The following is a 21,367-nucleotide window of genomic DNA, read 5'->3' as shown; positions in this document are numbered from 1 at the left end:
AACATAAGCAATTTAACCACTTCAATACCGGGCACTTTCACCTCTTTCCTGTCCAGACCGTTTTTCAGCTTTCAGCGCTGTCACACTTTGAATGACAATTGCACAGTCATATAACATTGTACCCATGTGACATTTTTAATCATTTTCTTCACACAAATAGAGCTTTCTCTTGGTGGTATTTAATCACTGCTGGGTTTTTTATTTTTTACTAAAAGACCGAAAAAAGACAGGAAAGAAAAAGTTTCTTCGTTTGTCATTAAATTTTGGAAATACTGTAAGTAATTTTTCTCCTTCACTGATGTGTGATGATGAGGCAGCACTTATGGGCACTGATGAGGAGGCACTAATATGCCACAATGATGGGAACTGATAGGTGGCACTGACAGGCGGCACTGGTGGGCACTGACAGGCGGCACTGGTGGGCACTGATGGGCGGCACTGGTGGGCACTGATGGGCGGCATGGATAGGCAGCACTGATGGGAGGCACTGATGGGCATTGATGGGGAGCACGGAAGAGCAGGCATTGATGGTCACTGAAAGGCTGCACTGACTGGCATCATTTATGGGCCCTGATTGGTGGCAGTGATGGGCACTGCTGGGACTTTCCTATAATCAGGGCACTGATGATCAGTGCCCTGATTACCTGCCCTGGTCTCCCCCTGTGAGGAGATACCACTGATCATCACTCCTCGCCACACTCTGTCAGTATGAGGCAAGGAGAGCCGATTAAAGCGGAGTTCTACCCACTTTTTTAAGTCCTCAGCATCCCAAGCTGCTCTGTGCCCTTAAAATGATTTGGCATATATATTTATTTTATTTTTTTTTTTAAACTCACTGTTATATCTGCAATTGAAATAATAATTTCCTCTACTTGGCCCAGAGCGCATCATTTCCGGTCCGCCATGCCTCCTGGGAGATGTTTGTCATCAATCCCAGGAGGCAATAGGCGTCACTGGGCTGTAGCATCACATTATTTTAAAAATGGAAATGGCGCGATGCAAGGCGGTGGCCGGCGCCATTTTAAATAAGGGCAACCAGGCTTTTTTTTCTATTGTTACCCTAGCTTTCAAAGCAGCGAGATCGTGCAATGTGCTGTGCTGGGGGAGAGGTGATGGTGGCAATGTGCAGTGCTGGGAGCGATGTGCTGCGCTGTGCTGGGAGCGATGTGATGCGATGTGCTGGGGGGCGATGTGCTGGGGGCAATGTGATGCGATGTGCTGGGGAGCGATGTGATGCGATGTGCTGGGGGGGCGATGTGATGCGATGTGCTGGGGGGGCGATGTGATGCGATGTGCTGGGGAGCGATGTGATGCGATGTGCTGGGGAGCGATGTGACGCGATGTGCTGGGGGGGATGCGATGTGCTGGGGGGGCGATGTGATGCGATGTGCTGGGGAGCGATGTGACGCGATGTGCTGGGGGGGGATGCGATGTGCTGGGGGGGCGATGTGATGCGATGTGCTGGGGAGCGATGTGACGCGATGTGCTGGGGGGGATGCGATGTGCTGGGGGCGATGCGATGCACTGGGGCGATGCGCTGAGGGTGATGCAATCTGCTGGGGTGATGCGATGCGCTGAGTGCGATGCAATGTGCTGGGGGAGATGTGCTGGGGGAATATTTACTCAATTTAAACATGATTATCTATATAACATAGAGAAAGTTGTTCGTGCAAATAGTTGTAAATAAGCAGTTTTTGAAATGCTCCCACCATCCCATCTAGCACCATAACACACGCCCCGACATTAATATGCTCAGTTTGAACTTCATAAAGTCGTCTTCAATACATCTATATGCATAAATTAATTTTGTTGCTGAGATTATTATTATTTTTTTAAATGAAAATCTGTACAGAAATAAGTAGCCGCTGAGTGTAGATATGTGTGTGTGTATGTATGTGTATATATATATATATATATATATATATATATATATATATATATATATATATATATACACACACACACACACACACACACACACACACACACACACACACACCACAAGATAAATATATAACAATATATATTTGTTATATATATCCCCTTCGTACCGAGCATACACATATATGTGGCCTCAGCTGTAGGGGGTAATACCGGGATGATGCCCGCAGCTGCAGGCATCATCCCGGTACCGTTTTTTAGAGTGGGCTAAAAGTCGCTCGGTTGTTATCCCAGTGGAGCGGGAAGGGACATCCCCCCCACAATGGCAGTGGACCCTGCTGAGATTGTTAAGGCAATTTCACGTCAGGGACAATTGATTGGAGCTCATGAACAACATCTTTCTTCCCTGGACGCCAAGTTAGATGAACTTTGTACTATGCTTAAATCTTGCTTGCCTGGTCCTTCTGCAATGGTCCAGGCTCCTGCTCCAATCCAACCCACCTCTTCTGTTCCACCCAAACTTCCCCTGCCTGAAAAATTTGGTGGTGATACTGAGGACTGCAGAGGCTTTTTAAATGTTTGCCGTTTTCATTTCCACAACAACCCTGGGACTTTTAACACTTCGTCTGCCAAAGTGACTTTTGTAATTTCCTTGTTAAAGGGGAAGGCCCTAGACTGGGTCTCTCTTTACCTGGAACGCAATGATCCTGTGCTGCTAAAAGCTGACAAATTTCTGGCTTCTGTCCAGACTGTATTTGGCAAGCCAGATAGAGCTTCTACAGCTGAGTACTCACTTTTGGACATACAACAAGGTACCAGGTCTGTGGCACAATATGCTATTGAGTTCCGTACCTGGGTGCTGAGACTAATTGGGACTCTAGGGCATTACATGCAGCCTTTCCGAAAAGGTCTTACAGATCACATCAAGGACGAATTAGTCTATAAGGATTCCCCAGAAGACCTTGAGGAATTCATAGAGCTGTATGTTCGTCTGGATGTCCGGTATCATAAAAGGTGCCAAGAGAGACTTAGAACTTGCAAGTTTCCTAGGCCAGTTTACCGTTTGGCCCCTAACTTCCAAGCACCACGTCAACCAGAATCTGAAATCTCAGTTGAACCCCAGGCACCTGTGGAACCCATGGAATTAAGCAGTCTCCACCTAACTAAGTCGGAGAAACAAAGGAGGCGTGCATTGGGCCTATGCCCGTACTGTGGACTTAAAGGACATTTGTTATCTGTCTGCCCTTCCCGTCCAGTAAAAGGCAGGGTCTAACCAGTGTTGGAGGTGCTGGGTTAGACCTTACAGGTATATCCTCCAAGACCAAGATTACTGTGCCCACAATTATCCAGTTACCCTCTAAACTTGTCTCCTGTGAGACTTTTGTGGATTCTGGAGCCGCTGGCATATTCTTGGACTACACTTTTGCTAAAGAAAATAAAATCCCATTTGTTCCAAATGGACCCTCAAGTCTAGACCCACTGAACATCACCACCCTGAATGGACAACCCTTGGGAGATGGCATTGTAAAATTTGAGACTACAACTATCACCCTCCACAAAGAGGAAGCTGTCTTGTCTCTTACTGATTCCCCACTTCTGCCCGTTATCCTTGGTTACCCATGGTTACAACAACATAACCCTTCTTTTGATTGGGAAAATGAAGAACTAACCTCTTGAGGTTGTTCTGTCATCTAAACTGTTTGTCTCAACCCAAAAGACTTTCTGGTTGTCTGTTGGCTTCTGTTCCTACCTTGCCTTGTGAATACTGTGAGTTTGCAGATGTATTTTGCAAGAAAAAGGCAGAGGTTTTACCTCCACATTGTTCTTTTGATTGCGCAATTAATTTGATTCCTAGGGCACCTCTTCCCAAAGGAAGGACCTATCCCCTGTCTTTGCCTGAACAAAAATCCATGGAGGAATAAGTGAAAGACAACTTGGAAAGAGGTTTTAGCCGACCCTCTTCTTTTCCAGTAGGGACAGGTTTTTTCTTTGTTGAAAAAAAAGATGGGGGTCTTCGACCATGCATAGATTATTGAGGGTTAAATCATATCACTGTAAAAGACTCCTACCCTTTGCCTCTCATTCTTGAACTGTTTGATGTACTTAAGGGAGCCGTTATCTTCTCTAAGCTGGACCTACGAGGGGCTTATAATCTGATTCGAATTAAAGACAGCATTCAACACTCGTAATGAACATTTTGCATAACTGGTTATGCCATTTGGGTTGTGTAATGCCCCTGCTGTCTTCCAACGTTTCATGAATGACATTTTTCATGATTTCAGCAACAGTTTTGTGATCATATACTTGGACGACATTTTAATCTATTCCAAGACTCATCTAGAGCACATCACACATGTAAAGCAGGTATTACAATGACTGAGAGAAAAACATCTTTACACGAAGATTGAGAAATGCAGTTTCCATCAAAGCCGTATTCCTTTCCTTGGATACATTATAAGTGCTGTCTGTTTCCAAATGGACCCTCAAAAACTTTCCGCTGTCTTGCAATGGCCCCAACCGACCCCTTTTAAGAGGGCTCCAAAGCTTTCTAGGGTTCGCAAATTACTACAGACGCTTCATCAAAGGTTTTGCCTCCATTGCGGCCCCCCTTACTGCTATGACTAAGAAAGGTACAAATTGCAGGGTGTGGTCCTCAGAAGCAGAATCAGCTTTCCAGCACTTAAAAGACATGTTCAGCAAGGCTCCAATTCTTCAGCATCCAAATCCCGATCTCCAGTACATAGTTGAGGTTGATGCCTTCGAAGTAGGAGCAGGTGCAGTGCTGTCCCAGAGACAGCCTAAGTCCGGTAGAATCCATCCAGTAGCATTTTTTTCTAGAAAGTTTTCTCCAGCAGAGATGAATTACGACGTTGGGAATCGAGAACTACTGGCCATCAAATTGGCATTGCCTGAATGGCGACATCTTCTGGAAGGGGCTCCCAAGCCATTTTCTATCTTCACTAACCATAAAAACCTGCTGTATCTTCAGACTGCAAGACGTTTGAACTCACATCAGGCTCAATGGGCTCTCTTTTTTGAGCTATGAATAAGCGCCATGATGGGGCGTGACACATGTTAGCTATCTTTCCTGTTCCTCCCTGTACATGAGGTGACTGCATCTGAATTTTATTTCTTCATATCAATAAAGATGCCTTCTATGGTGTGCGGCTGTCCAGGATTTTTTTCTTTCCTCAAGCTTGTGCTGAGCCAGTACCTGTGAATTTCATTAGGGCGGGTGTCTTGATACAGATTTGAGAGATTGGAGCTGCAATCTTTTGCTTATGGCTCTGTTTTTCTCCCGTTTTAATTTTGTTCTTTCTTATGTTCCTGGGCACAAAAACAAGAAAGCTGATGCTCTTTCCAGACAGTTTGCTACCTCTGAAGAAGATCAACCTACCGAGCAGTATATAATCCCACCTTACAAAATTGTTGCGCAGATCTCTACGGCTCTTTGCCAACAGTTACAAGAAACTCAGAATCGTGTTCCCCAAGGTTTAAAGATACCACCAGGTCGCCTGTTTGTAGCCCCTAGCCTCAGAAAACCTGTACTCCTCTGGGCTCATGATGGAGTGTTATCTGGTCATCCTGGTGTCACCATCACTTTTAAGACCTTGCAACGTCATGTCTGGTGGTCTCATATGAAAAGGGATGTTACTGACTATGTTCCTGCCTGTCCAACTTGTGCTGCTAATAAAGTACCTCGCACTTTGGACTGTTACAACCACTTCCGGCACCTCACTAGCCTTGGACCCACTTGACTATGGAGTTCAGACTTACCCAAGTCCGAGGGCATGACTGCTATATGGGTCATAGTGGGTCGCTTTTCCAAAATGTCTCATTTTGTGCCGCTCCCGGGATAACCTACAGCGGAAGCACTGTCCACCCTATTCCTTTCCCATATTGTGAGATATCATGGCATACCTACCAATGTCGTCTCAGATGACAGATCCCAGTTTGTTTCCCGATTCTGGAGAGCATTCTGCAAGAAACTGGGAGTAACGCTCTCACTCTGTACCTCACATCACCCTCAAACAGATGGTCAAACCGAACGCATGAACCAGACCATAGAAACCTATCTTCAACATTATGTCAATGCCTTACACTCCAACTGGTCTGAGTATTTGCCTTTGGCTGAGTTTGCCATTAATTCCCGTTGGCACAACGCTCTCATTCTATGCAGCCCTAGGCTATCACCCTCAGACTTTTCCCCTACTTCAGCCTTCTTCTGGTGTACCAGCAGCAGATCTGCGGGTGAAAAATATTCTGCTACATTGGAAAAAGATTTGCTTATTACTACGGAAGTCAGCAGGCAAGTATGCGCTTTTCTCCAACAAACGAAGACACCTCCATATGTAGTGGGGGACAGAGTTTGGCTATCACCCAAATATGTGAGACTGAAACAACCTTCTACCAAATTGGCTTTTTTGGTCCCTGTCCCAGAGATGCGCCACATGGCTTACTCTTCCACTGTCTCCAGTGGGTAGGATTAACCTGCTGAAAATGATCTATTTCCCCAAGTTTCTGGATTTTTTTTCAGAAATACGCCTGTTTTGCCTGTCTGTATACCAAAATAGTTTTTCAACAAATTGGATGATATTGTATTCATTTGGGCTGGAAAAACTCCTTCACTGGCCAAATCCACACTGAAACTCTCCCAAGGGAGCCTTTCCCTTCCAGACTTGCAGTTACGCTGGAGGTGGCCATTGTCGGGTCCTATCCCACCCTCAATAACCTAGTTTTCCATGGCCTATGTATGGGCCCACCCTGTCTGATGAGAATTACCATCACAGAGTGGCATTAGAAACTAGACATGTGCTGTTTGTTTCATTCCAAATCAAAATTCGGATGAATGTATCCAAATTACCGAATTACAATAGTAACTAATTTAATCAAATCCTAAATAACAAACCAACATTCTGACGAAATTTGATTCAAATTTCTAAAAAACAATACAATAAAATAGAATATAAAATAATAAAGCAATAGAATAAAAATGAAAGAATAGTAAAGAGTAGAATAAAATTTAATAGAATAGAATAAAAAAAATAGAAACCTGACCACCTTCCAAAATTCGAATAGAATAAATTTGAATTCCAATAGAATGAATTCAAATAGAATCCAAAACAATGGAATCCAAAATAATACAAAATAATAGAATAGAGAATAAGATAATATAATAGAAAAATAGAATAAAGTATAAAGAATATAACCATCTTCAGAAATTTGAAATTTTGAATAGAATGAATTTGAATAGAAAAGATTAAAATACAATAAAATAGAAAAGAATAGAATAGAAAAGCAATAGAATAAAATAGAAAGAATATAACAGTTATGCGCCATCAACATCTGTCACAGTGTACCATTGTCCTATCAACATCTGTCACAGAGTACCACCAGTGCCCTATCAACATCTGTCACAGTGTACCAGTACGCCATCAACATCTGTCAGTGTACCACAGTGCTCCATGCACATCTGTGACAGTGCACCAGTGCCCCATCAACATCTGTAATAGTGTACCATTGCCCCATCAACATCTGTCAGTGTACTAGTGCCCCATCAACATCTGTAATAGTGTACCATTGCCCCATCAACATCTGTCAGTGTACTAGTGCCCCATCAACATCTGTAATAGTGTACCATTGCCCCATTAACATCTGTAATAGTGTACCATTGCCCCATTAACATCTGTAATAGTGTACCATTGCCCCACCAATATCTGTCACAGTGTACTATTGTCCTATCAACATCTGTACCACTAGTGCCCCCTGCACATCTGTCACAGTATACCAGTGCCCATTCAATCTATCACAGTGTACCAGTGCGCCATCAACATCTGCCCCAGTGTACCATTGTCCCATCAACATCTGTCACAGGGTACCACAAATGTACAGAACAGTGGCGGATCCAGGGGGGCAACGGGGCAATCGCACCCCCCCCAGAAAATATTACTGACTCCCGAGTTTTTCAATCTCACATCAGCAGCAGGCCAGCAGTGGCGCAGAGAGAGAGACCCTGTTCATGCCCCGCTTGGAGAAGAGGAGGTGGGTGGAGCTTCACCGCTGGTCTCTCGAATGCCCGCTGCACTGGTTGCTAGCGCCTGTACTGCCTGTCGTATAGCAACCAGTGAGGTGAGTCTCGTCTGAGCCGCTGTTGAGTAGGTGGAGAGTGAGGCACCAGCATTCAGAGTCTTCTTCCTCTTCCGCACATAGAGTGAGTGAGAGTGTTGGCTCCACCCACCTCCTCCCTCCATGATCTTCTCCGGGGCTCCAGCACAGCATGTAGACAGGATGAAGGCATGAAGCAGTGGCTGCGTGTCATGTGATGTCATGTGATGTCATGTGATGTCGACGCTGCCTGCAATCCTGGATCCTTCTCATCTCTATTTCTCCTCAGAAACCCCTCCCCCCACCAGAGCACCAAAGTATATAAATTAAAGTGAGTACAAAAATTGATGATTGTGTAAAATCACAGGATACAGATATGCCATTATTTATGAAGAAAAAAAAAGCTGCCCTTTTAGTATTGACATTTTCATCTTGTTCAATCTTAATCTAATTATAATGCAGGATATTGATTTTCTTACTTTGTCCCTTTCCCCTATAGAAATAGTAAAAATATGTATTTTTATGTTTATCTTCTGGCTCATCTTTTGCTGCAAGACAACACTTCCTAGCTTTCAGCGTAGGCTGGGCCCACTGCCTCCTGGGATTGCTACGTCAAAGCCGCAACTGTGCAGCACATAGGCGCACTACTGCAGATTTCGAAGCTTGTGCACAAATGCACAGGTGGCATGATGCCCATCTGACAGAAGCTGGCAGTGCTTGTGCGAATGTGCAGAAATCTGCTGAACGTTCACATATGGGTCACCGGTTTCTTCCAAGGTCCCAAATACCTGGAAGAGTTTGAAGGCGCATCTGTGCACACAACATATTTTGTAAATTGGCGGCATGGAAGAGGAGATTTAGTGGTTAAATTGCGCTTTAATCTGGCCACCTGAATTTCTTTTTATGTATGGTATTAATTTTCGAAACAGTTGTTAAATGTGAAATTTAAGTGTATGTAGTTGTGGATAGAGATAAAAGGGTTAGAACCCCTGACAAGTTTTTTTTTTTATTGCTGTTGGACACTGATAAGGCTGAATTTGATTGGCACTGGTGAGGCTGCATTTGATTGGAACTAGTGAGACTGCATTTGATGGGCACTGATGAGGCTGCATTTGATGGGCGCTGGCGAGGCTGCATTTAATGGGCGCTGGCGAGGCTGCATTTGATTGGAACTAGTGAGGCTGCATTTGATGGGCACTGGTGAGGCTGCATTTGATGGGCGCTGGCGAGGCTGCATTTAATGGGCGCTGGCGAGGCTGCATTTGATTGGAACTAGTGAGGCTGCATTTGATAGGCACTGGTGAGGCTGCATTTGATGGGCACTGATGGGGCTGCATTTGATGGGCGCTGGCGAGGCTGCATTTAATGGGCCCTGGTGAGGCTGCATTTGATGGGCACTGGTGAGGCTGCATTTGATGGGCACTGGTGAGGCTGCATTTCATGGGCACTGGTGAGGCTGCATTTGATGGGCACTGATGAGGCTGCATTTGATGGGCACTGATGAGGCTGCATTTGATGGGCACTGATGAGGCTGCATTTGATGGGCACTGATAAAGCTGCATTTGATGGGCACTGGCGAGGCTGCATTTGATGGGTGCTAGTGAGGCTGCATTTGATTGGCGCTGGTGAGGCTGCATTTGCTGGGCGCTGATGAGGCTGCATTTGCTTGGCGATGGTGAGGCTGCATTTGATGGGCACTAGTGGATGCATATATTCCATTCCTGCACACAAAGTGTCTGGATGTGTAAAATAAATTGCCTTTATACATAACAACCAACCACAATGTAATGTATTATTACAATATTTAAAAAGGCGGTTGGTTCAGTTATGGTACATGTACATGTCAACAATGTGTATGCAGTGCTGTTCTATAAAGCCAATTACATTATGAGGTGTGCACGTTTGTGCTTTAATTATAGAAACAGCAAAATGAGTCAGAAAAGAGTAAACTGCAGGACTATAGATTCTTTCTTTAGTACTAGTGCAAAAAAGTCATCAGGAGAAAAGCCAATACTAGAAAGCACTTCAAGTATGGAAATTAACACTACCCTCCCATCTTGTTCTGGTACATTTGTAGAGCTAATATCTTGTCAAACATATCCTAATGTATCGCCACTGTCTGTGATACCCGCCTCAAACCAGCAGTATTTTAATGAATGACGTTGGCACACATCTTGGAGAAACAATCAATTACTACACCAAATACTTGCTATTGGAAAATCCATGGCAACCTCCCCCTGGATATGAACTACCTTTCTCTGTTCAGAACAGTGGAAACAGTTTTGCTACATCAACCTTTTTTAAACCCACTGACAGAAATTCTATAATTCCGAATGATCACTGCCATCATGCCTCTTAGCTAAAATCTGTGCCTAAAAGTCAATATATGAGATTAAAGCATAGTTGTACTGAACAGGAAGTCTTTTTAGCGCAGGCACATATTATCACGCAGAGATTTGTGGATAAAGGATATCCCCTTGAGTCCCTCACAAACACTTTAGATCAAGTTAAGTGTGTTGACAAAGTAGACCTTTTGAAGGAGAGGTCACAGAGCCGCGGGAATAGCAATACCTTGAGAAATCCTTTCATTACCAATTTCTCCAGTCAACATTTAAATATTAATCACATAGTTAGAAGACATTGGCAGATTTTGAAGAGTGATAGGATACTAAATACTCTTTTGCCAGACAGACCTCAAGTTGTTTTTAGGGGCGCCCCCTCCTTAAAGTATAAACTGGCTCCCAACATCCTTAATCCCCCCACAAATAAACCTACTTTTTTTTCTGAACTCTCTATTTATTATCAGTGTAAAAAATGTCAGGTTTGTTCTTTGAATGGGTGCAAAACTAGGAGGACCACCAGATTTAGTTCTAGTTGTACCTCCAAGAATTTCACTATTGAACCATTCATTACCTGTTCCATGGTGGGAGTGGTCTACATGCTTCAGTGCCCATGTGGATTGCAGTATGTGGGCAGGACCAAACAACCCCTTCAAGTGCGTTTGAATGAATAATAAATAACATACGAAGGGTTTCACTAAACACTCAGTGTCCAAACATTATCTCACGGTGCACAACAGGGGCCCAAGGAATACAATTTTTCTAGGGATAGATAAATATAGCCCGCAGTGGAGGGGGAGTTGCCTGGTTAGGAGTATCTGCAAATTAGAGATGTCATGGGTACACAAGATCAAGTGTTATACCCCTTTCGGTTTGAACATTGATGTTGACATCAATTCCTTCATTGATAATTCTTAGTGACATGTTTAGTTTAAAAAGATTTTTTTTAAATATTTTTGAAGTGCATTGTATTATTTATTGTTGCAGCCATTTAAATGTACTTGGTTGTTGGAATTCATCATTATGTGAACTCGGTTTGAGTCCCAAAAAGCTGTGTTTTTCGCTGTTTGGATTATTTTTCATGTAATAACCCCTCTCTGAGAGTTAGACACACATGGGCTGACCTCCAGCCATTTATAGCTATATTCGACCTCTTAGATTAGCTCTTTATATTAATTCGTCCATCACTATTATTTTTATCAAATAACTATGTGAGCAGACTAATCAGGTCTGTCTGTGTTGACCATCGTTCAGCTAGTTTTGGACCCCTTTGTGACTTTTTGCTTATTTGTATCTGTTATGAGATGATATTTTCAGTCTATTATCCCAATTTTGGTGAGTTGCGGTCCCTTTTGGGCTGTAACGGTGTGTGGCGCTGATGTGGCCACGCTAATTTTTTTATCCTGCATTTACAATAATGGTTGAGAATGTATAACTAGATATTTTTTAAACTTTGTATTTATAACCCTTAATATATTTCCAATATTTATTAGCTTTTGTATTATTTTAGATGTGCCCCATTAAACGGAAATTTTAATGTTAGCTGTATGGGCTAATCATGAGTTTGTATTGGTCCCTATTACGAGTACCATAGATGTCCTGGTCTTTACCTCTTGTTTTGTCTTTAACAAGATAGCGTAATATCCGATTGTTTGAGACTACTATTGGGGCTGAGGGTGTCTATATAATCTGCCCACAGTACGTGCATATTCTTATATTCCCGTTATTTGTTTTCCCACAAACAAGATGGCGATAGTGTATCAGTGACCCGGGAATCAGACCGAGGCTTCAGTATCTGGTTAGACCATTTATAGCGGTGCGTCAGGATGCAGCCCGTGCCCCGAGACGACGTCCTTTGTGTGACAAAACAGGGTGAGCGACGTGCTGACGTTTCCACACTTTGTCAAGTTCCGCCTTTCACGGGCGTGTTTTCTGTTTTTTAAATTTATGCCGGCAGGCCATTGTTTTTGCTATGACAATCAGTCTGATGCCTGTTTAGACCTGTCATTTTATTTAATAAATCACCTGGTTTTACCGATGGCGGTTTATTTTTGTTTTTTCTCATTGGCTGTATACATCCATTGAGACAATCCCCTCTGCCACGTTCTATCTGTTGGATTAAGCACCTGGTTTCCAACATCAAGTGTGTTTGACACTGACACACTGGGACTGCCAGACTATCCAAGCTGGAGCTTCAGGAACGCCAGGCTTGTGAGCCACTTGCAGTGGTGGGAGACCTTAATCAATCCAGGTTGGGTGACAAGCCATCCTAGCTTGAAAAGCTGGTAAGCCTTGATTCTGTGTGGTGGTGGATTCAGTGCCCCGTGTCTTTTCAACATTCGTCGCAGGGTGCTGCAGTTTTTCATCGTCTTGAATATCTATGATAGACAGTTGTGTCATTTTCCCCTTTTTTGCCTAATTATTACCATCATATGGTTTAACTTCATTTGTCAATTCATCTATGGTCTATCAAGGATCCGTCATATGGTGTTTTTTTTACTATTATTTAGTTCTTTTTTATAGGTGAATTATTTTCTCATTGTATTTCCTTGGTTGTGTATGTATTTATCACATCCCAACAAATTGTTTATTTCACTGGCTTATATATCAATTTATCATAGCGCAGCTTCCTTTTTGTTATTTATTCTGTTGGTGTTGTATATCACTTTGAGTTGCAGCTTGTCACAATTTAGGTAAATAGCGCAGTTTTTCTTACCATTTCTGTTCAGAACATGACTTCCAAGAATGGAGAAATTCGGGAAATAAAGCAATACTTGTCAAAACATATTGACGGCTTTCCTTGGCTAGTGTATTCCCCTGCCAAAAACTTGTTTTGCAAGTACCGTGCATTGTTTGCTCAATATCGGAAAGGTGGTCATAAGGCATGGCCCTTGGAAAATTGGTAATGGAGCTTTGGAAGATTTGGAGATTTGGAAGTCCATGCAAGGCTTTTTTATCACCAGGAGAGTGTAATTGAAGGAAATGCATTTTTTAAAAACCTACCATTCACCAGACAATGAAATTGTCAATCAAATAAACTCACATTGGGGGTTATTTACTTGCAAGTGCAGTCACTGTAAATCTTAGGGGTAGATCTGAAATGAGGGGAAGCTCTGCTGATTTTATTATCCAATCATGTGCAACCTAAAATGCTGTTTTTTATTTTCCTTGCATGTCCCCCGTCGGATCTATAGCGACTGCACTTCCAAGTGCACTTTCAGTGCAATTTCAAGTGCACTTTGCACTTGTAGCTTGCACTTGTAGTGCAAAGTGGATTTGCCTTTCGTAAATAACCCCCCTTGTCTTCAGAAAGTGAAAGACAACCGAGAGCGAATTCATCCTATCGTTGAGTCTATTATATTTTTGGGTAGACAAAATATACCTCTGCGTGGCTACAGAGATGATGGTGCTTTAATGGATGACTCCCCTCCGGTGGCAACTTTCAGGAATTGCTGTGATACCGTGTTGCATCTGGAGACAAAATATTAGAGAAGCACCTCTTTTCTGCATCTTCTCGTGCTACTTACATTTCCAAATCCACACAAAATGATTTAATCAGGAAAGAGTCATTTTTTTTTTAAGCAGGAGTTAGGCTCTCAGCTTACCAGTCTTTGTGAAACTAGATGGGTAGAGTGCCATGATTCTCTCATGATTTTGAGATGGACCTGTAAAAGTGGTGAGTGCACTATATGCAATATCTCAATGGAAATGCTCAAGCACTAACTTAACAGCATCCATTCTCTGTGCAGTGCAGTATTTATATTGTCCTTGGTTTCACTCATCAGTGTTCTGAAAGTAACCCTTCCTCTGAGTCGCTTCCTTCAATCCCCAACAAGTGACCCTGGAGAATATGCAATGTAACGCTGATGGTACTTTTTCCACTTTGCATATGGAGGCTACAGAATTGACATCAGAATTTGGAGTGGAACTAAAATTGCCATGTCTTGTAGGCAGACAAGTGCACGGATTCAATTACAATGTAGAATCAACTGAAGAATATTACAGGAAATTGTTGTGTATTCCCTCACTGGACAGCATTATTAATGGTTTAAAAACTAGTTTTCCAGAAAATTTGATGCAGTGTTTCCAGATTCAAATCTTGATGCCAGCGGTACATTTTGGGAATAAATGGAAACCATGGTTCCTGTTGCTGTGCAATCATTATCAAAGCGTTTCCACCCTCTTCTAGCTGATGGTACGCAGAAGATAATTACTGCAGGGAGAACTAAGTCTCTGGCTTACAAAGTGAAAATGAGAGTTATTACAACAGAAGGAAATTCCACAAACAGTTCTTGAAGTGTTGGACTTGTGTGACCAGGACCTCTTCCCAACCATCAGAAGTTTACTTCTCATCTTAGCAACTCTCCCTGTTATGTCCCGTACACACGGTCGGATTTTCCGATGGAAAATGAGTGATAGGACCTTGTTGTCGGGAATTTCCGACCGTATGTGGGCTCCATCACACATTTTCCATCGGATTTTCCGATGCACAAAGTTTGAGAGCAGGATATAAAATTTTCCGACAACAAAATCCATTGTCGGAATTTCCGATCGTGTGTACACAAATCCGACGCACAAAGTGCCATGGATGCTCAGAATAAATAAAGAGATGAAAGCTATTGGCTACTGCCCCGTTTATAGTCCCGACGTACGTGTTTTACGTCACCACGTTCAGAATGATGAACTTTGTGTGACCGTGTGTATGCAAGACAAGTTTGAGCCAACATCCGTCGGAAAAAATCCTAGGATTTTGTTGTTGGAATGTTCGATCAATGTCCGACCGTGTGTACGGGGCATAAGTGTGGCCTCAGCAGAGAGATCTTTCTCAACCCTCCGTTGTGTTAAAACATGGCTTCGGTCACGAATGGTGGAGGACCAGTTAAATGGCTTGTGTTTACTTTACATTCATAGAGATATTCCTGTGAATACTGACCGAGTTATCGAGCTGTTTGTCAAACAAGGAAAAGGAAGACGAGATAATTCTGTGAATTTTTCATATTATGTAACTTAAAAATAAAATGTTTCTGTTGTGTGTTTGAAGACAATGGAGAGTGATAATGTTTGGGTTCTGCTATCTTTTTGTTTACACATAATTTTATATTGTTTGTGAATATTTTGTCTGGGAATATTCTGTTATAAGTATACAAACTGCTTATGATCTTTGTAATAATAAAGTTATATATGGTTAAAAGTATCCTGTCTGTTTGTAATGTAATAATCTAATCAGGGATGGTAAACGTGTCACTGTTTTAAACAAGACTAGGACTGTATGATACGTTAAATACTGTTCTGTAAGCAACACCTTATTTTTTGGCAGTGCCCCTCTGGACTCTGGATCTGCCCCTGGTGCAGAATAGAATCCAAAACCATGGGATCCAAAATAATAGAAAAACAAGAGAACAGAATACAGAATATAAAAGAAAGAATACCTAACCTAAACATCTTGAGAAATTTGAATTTCAAATAGAACGAATTTGAAAACAAAAGATTAGAATAGAATAGAAAAAAGAAAATAGTAGAATAGAAAATAAGAGAATCGAATAGAAAAGCAATAGAATAGAATAAAATAGAAAGAATATGAATTAATAAATTAATTAGAATAAATTAGAATTTGAATAGAATAGAATCCAAAACAATGGAATCCAAAATAGAAAATAATAGAATAGAAAATAATAGACTATAATAAAATATAAAGAATGTAACCATCTTCATAAATTCAAATTTTGAATAAAATGAATTTGAATAGAAAAGATTAGAATAGAAAAGTATAGAAGAGAAAATAGAAAAAAAATTAAAAAAAAAACAATATGGAATAGCATAAAATAGAAAGAATATAACCGTTATATTCTGTCTATTTTATTTCATTCTATTCTATTGATTTTCTATTCTATTTTTTTCTATTCTATTGATTTTCTATTATCTTCTTTTCTAGTCTTTTCTATTCTATTGTTTTCTATTCTTTTCTATTTTAATCTTTTCTATTCAAATTTGAATTTATTCTATTTGAAATTTGAATTTATTCTATTTGAAATTTAAATTTTGGAAGATGCTTATATATTTTTTCTATTTTATTTGATTTTTTTAAATTTTCGACTTGTCAGACAGTCAGTATTGCTAGCCTAATGCAACAGCTGCATTTAAATAGAAAGAATATATAATCTTAATGCGTTTTTGAATGCTTTTTTTTTTTCCCCGTGTTTCCCTTTGGGCCAACCCCACCTTGCCTCACCTGGCTATGTTACCTGATCCCCAACTGTGGGCTGCTCGGGATATAGTTGGGCTTAAACATATAATAACTAATGGTAGGTTACGGAGCTTTGCGGACCTTGAAGCCGAATTTAATCTGTCCAACCAGATGTTATTCTGATATTTGCAATGTAGACACATGGTAACCAGGCAATTCCCTGATGTTCTCACCCTTGAATCAGATCCCTTGGAGCGTCTCCTGACTTCCAGGACCAGGGGAAGCCTTTGTCCTCGATCTACCTTTGTCTCTCCATGGCCCACTCAGTAAAATTGACTAAATTGTTTTCCAAATGGCAGGAAGGCCTGCCTGATTTAACCAAGGAAGATTAGGACACATGTATGCCCCATTATGTTACTAGTATGGTTTTGGAAAAGGATAGGCTTTTTCAGGTTAAGTTTCTACACAGAGCTAATTATAATCCTGCTCGATTGGCCGGTATATATGCCACAATTAGTCCCTGTGCACTATATGTCAGCAAGCTGAAGGTACCATCTAGCCAGTGGCAGCTGGTACTCAACATTTTTGGGGAGCACAAAATTCTGAAAAATACTTAAAAAAAACACATTAATTGCAGCCACTGCGCCCATCAAATGCAGCCACTGCGCCCATCAAATGCAGCCACTGCGCCCATCAAATGCAGCCACTGCGCCCATCAAATGCAGCCACTGCGCCCATCAAATGCAGCCACTGCGCCCATCATATGCAGCCACTTCGTCCATCATATGCAGCCACGGCGCCCATCAAATGCAGCCACTTGTGCCCCATCAAATGCAGCCACTTGTGCCCCATCAAATGCAGCCACTTGTGCCCATCAAATGCAGCCACTTGTGCCCCATCAAATGCAGCCACTTGGGCCCATCAAATGCAGCTACTGCGCCCATCAAATGCAGCTACTGCGCCCATCAAATGCAGCCACTGCGCCCATAATATGCAGCCACTTGTGCCCTTCAAATGCAGCCACTGTGCCCATCAAAAGCAGCCACTATGCCCGTCAATTGCAGCTACTGTGCCTGTCAAATGCAGCTACTGTGACCCCCACGCCCTTGCTCGCTGACTGCCCAGCACCTACCTCATCTTGGTGGGGGATCAGGCAGCGGGTGATGGCGGCGAGCTGTGGGATGGTGGGATGAGCAGCGGGTCAGGCGGTGGCTCCTGTGTCTTCCATTTGTCTCTTCTTGCTTCTGCTAGGTGTCAAATGACAGTGCCTGTGCCTTCAGCCAATCAGGTGATGGGTATTAGACCCGCACCTCCTGATTGGCTGAGATTCATTCGCTTTTCTAACACATCTGGGTGGACTGCGAGCGCAATGCTTTGAAGCCTATTAGACCCTATGGCCCTAATCAGGTGCTTAAAAAAAAACCCTGCTGCTCTAATTCAGGCACCCGACGCCTGAAAAGGGGCCTGGCGCCTGAATAGAGAGTGCAATGCATGAATCTATCCATTCTACACATAGGGGGTTTTACTCTATTCTGTTCTAGTCTATTCTATTTTATGCTTTTATTTTATATTCTATTTTATTACACTTTTTTCCTCTAACCACTTGCCTACCAGGCTAATCCTGACATTTCTCTCCTACGTGTAAAAATCATATTTTTTTTTTGCTAGTAAATTACACAGAACCCCTAAACATGATATATGTTCTTTGAGCAGAGACCCTAGAGAATAAAGTTGTCGTCAAAACTTTTTATCTCGCACAGTATTTGCGCAGCAATTTTTTTCAATGAGTTTTTTTGGGGAAAAAACAGTTTCATGCATTAAGAAAAAAGCAAAAAACAGTAAAGTTAGCCTAATTTTTTTGCATAATGTAAAAAAATGTTACGCCGAGTAATTAGATACCCAACATGTCACGCTCCAAAAATTGCACGCGTTCGTGGAATGGTGCCAAACTTCGGTACTTAAAAGTTCCCATAGGCGACACTTTAAATTTTTTTACAGGTTGCATGTTTTGCGTTACAGAGGAGGTCTAGGGATAGAATTATTGCTCTTGCTCCAATGTACGACGTGATACCTCACATGTGTGCTTTGAACACTGTTTACATATATGGGCGTGACTTACATATGTGTTCCCTTCTGCATGCGAGCACACGGGGAAAACGGGCGCTTTAAAAATTATTTTTTTTATTGTTCATTTTACGTTTATTTTTCTAGTTTGACACTTTTTTTTTAATTTAATGTAAACATCCCTTGTAATAGGAATAAGCATGGCAGGTCTTCTTTACAGTGAGATATGGGGGTCAATAAGTCCCCACATCTCACCTCTAGGCTGGGAAGCCTGAAATAAAAAAATAAAAATAAAAAAAACGATCGCGGCATCCCAGCCGAGGCGGCGCCCTTTTTTTGATTGCAGAGGCCATCGGGTCCAATCTCTATCATCAGCATCCAGCACCAGCGGTTCCCTTCTATGACTCACCGGTCGCAGCAGTGAGTCGGTAGAAGCACCAGAGGCTGGCGTGAGGGGGGCATCCCCTCTCGCCGCCCGTAAGATCGATTAAGCGACTGAACAGCCACTATGATCATTCTTATGGTGTAGGGAATCGCCGGCTGAAAAAGACAATATCTGAATGATGTCTGTAGCTGCACCCATCATTCAGATATTACCGCTCAAAGTCTGTGATGACGTATGACGGGCGGGAAGCAGTTAAAGCAGCCTAAATAGGAAACATCATCCTATTTCACTTTTATACCTTATTTTATTAATTGCAATAAGTTTCCATTCCAAATTCAAATTCATTTTCGAATCCTAATTAGAATTAATTTTCGGATTGAAATTCAAACTCATTTTTGAATTAGAAAAATTCATTACCTTATAATTTATTTTAGATTCTATGAAATGTTTTTCTATTGTGATTTGGAAATTCAAATACGTTCAAATATCCCAATAACAAAAATATTGTCCGAATTAAGTATTGTAACAAAACTAGTCACACGTGTCTAGTGGCTCGATCATAAGCTGGAACTGTAGAAAAACGAATTAGACATAATTAAAAAGCATATCTTAAGAATTTAACCCTCTTCAAACTTTGTTCTGCTTTTTATGACTACATATTTCTTATGGCACATACAGCAGTATGAAATGGAAATGTATTTTACGCCTTTTCATTGTTTTCTAGGTGAACCAACTATATCTGGAATCTCAGGTGGTGGATGTATTCCTCATATGAAGAGAACAACTCTAACCTGTCAGATAACAAATTTCAAGCTAAAAGAAATCCAGATAAATGTATATCTGAAACGATATAACGAGATAAAAAAACATCTTATTGCCTCCTGGAAATCCACAGACCAGACATCATTCAATAATTCTTCTAATGACTTAATAGCTGGAGGTCAGAGGGGCAATAATGTTGATGCTCTGCCTCTGCTAGAAGGTGCTGCAAGCCGTACATTGTTACCTGTAGAAATGGAAGCTGAGATAAGAAAATCCTGGACTGGAAAGTACAATTGTCTCTGCTCCATTACTATAACCCCGAGTGCAGATACAGATAATGGTACCATACTTGGTGTAGAAGTGGAACACACTTCCCTGAAGTGGCCCATCTCTGTTTTCACAGTTCTAAATGTGTACGAGGGTAAGAATTGCTTATATTTTTAGCACTAAAAAGGGGATTTGCCCTATATTTTTTTTAAAGATAAATATTTTATTGAAAAACGCTCCCTACTCACCCCAAAGATGCTGCTTGCAGGACTTTTCGGAACGTCCCAGTGTAAAAAGTCACACTGGAATGAATGGGAGGCAGTTTTTAGGCGCTTAGCAGAGGCTTTTTCCAGCACTAAAGCGCCTGAAAAACGCCCCAGTGTGAAAAGGGTCTAAGAGTTTGAGGGGCACAGCTGAAGGGGGAATTCCGTCCACTTGCATTACCAGAATGAGTTTTATGGATTTTGTTCCCGCCATAGGGTAGCATTCCCCTAAATTGTGAAACAGTACAGAAATGTGTCCAGGGACCCCATACTTAAGAAAACTTTGCCTGGCCCCATAAGACCTCCATGCTATTCACAGATCGCTTGTTTATAACTCAGCTGTCTGTATCCCCCTGAGTCTTTCACTGAGTTGCACTATGTTAGGCCTCCACTCCTGAGGGCACCACACTGTACTATCATTTGTACTATTTGTTACTGTTCACTGTTTCTCTTGCAGATATGATACTATGCCAGTTTATTGCATACGGGTAAATTTGCCTTCCTTTTTCACATCCCTTCCTCTTTTATTTCTCCTTTTTCTTCCCCCCTCCCCTCCTTTGACCTTGTTTGGGTCCCTATATATGATAAATGTCTGCAAGTTTATAATTTTATGTCTTCTGGCCACATACCACGTATCTGTCTTTTGTATTTTGTTACTCGGAAAACGTAATAAATATTTTTCAAAAAAATAAATACATTTTTGCATACCTTTTGCGTACGCTTTTGTGGTCGGTTATCTATTATTCTTTATAGAAAATAGAACATTTTCATCTACCAATTCATGTATGTGAATGACTGTCTATTAAGAAGAATTGGAATAAACCTTTCTTGGAGGATGAGGGTCAGGTATGTATTTGGGGGTCCCCATTGAATCAATGGCTATATTTCTGTATATTTCACTTTTTTAAATACATGTAAAGTTTTGGGATCCCCAAACTAAATACCAGGCCCTTTGTATCTGGGGTTTATCTGGGATTTATTTGTAAATCATTTTGCACCAGAATTTGTACCAGAATCATAATTTTAGTGCCATTTTAACCGCTTGCCGACCGGCTCACACCGATATACGTCAGCAGAAGGGCACGTACAGGCAAATTAACGTACCTATACGTTGCCC

At 41.7% G+C, this 21,367-nt stretch overlaps 1 protein-coding gene across 1 annotated transcript in view; it reads left to right on the top strand.

The window, feature by feature from the left end:
- Positions 1-20,957, top strand: part of LOC141111844 (natural cytotoxicity triggering receptor 3 ligand 1-like) — an 82,404-nt gene extending 61,447 nt beyond the window's left edge. The window contains exon 7 of the mRNA XM_073604003.1: positions 19,683-20,957. Within this exon, the coding sequence (XP_073460104.1) occupies positions 19,683-20,164 (482 nt within the window). The 3' untranslated portion in view covers positions 20,165-20,957. The remainder of the gene's footprint in view (positions 1-19,682) is intronic.
- Positions 20,958-21,367: the final 410 nt, after the last annotated feature.

This window comes from Aquarana catesbeiana, linkage group LG11 (genome assembly GCF_042186555.1).
Source record: "Aquarana catesbeiana isolate 2022-GZ linkage group LG11, ASM4218655v1, whole genome shotgun sequence".
Classification (NCBI taxonomy): Eukaryota; Metazoa; Chordata; class Amphibia; order Anura; family Ranidae; genus Aquarana; species Aquarana catesbeiana.
This window is presented reverse-complemented; position numbering and strand designations above follow the sequence as displayed.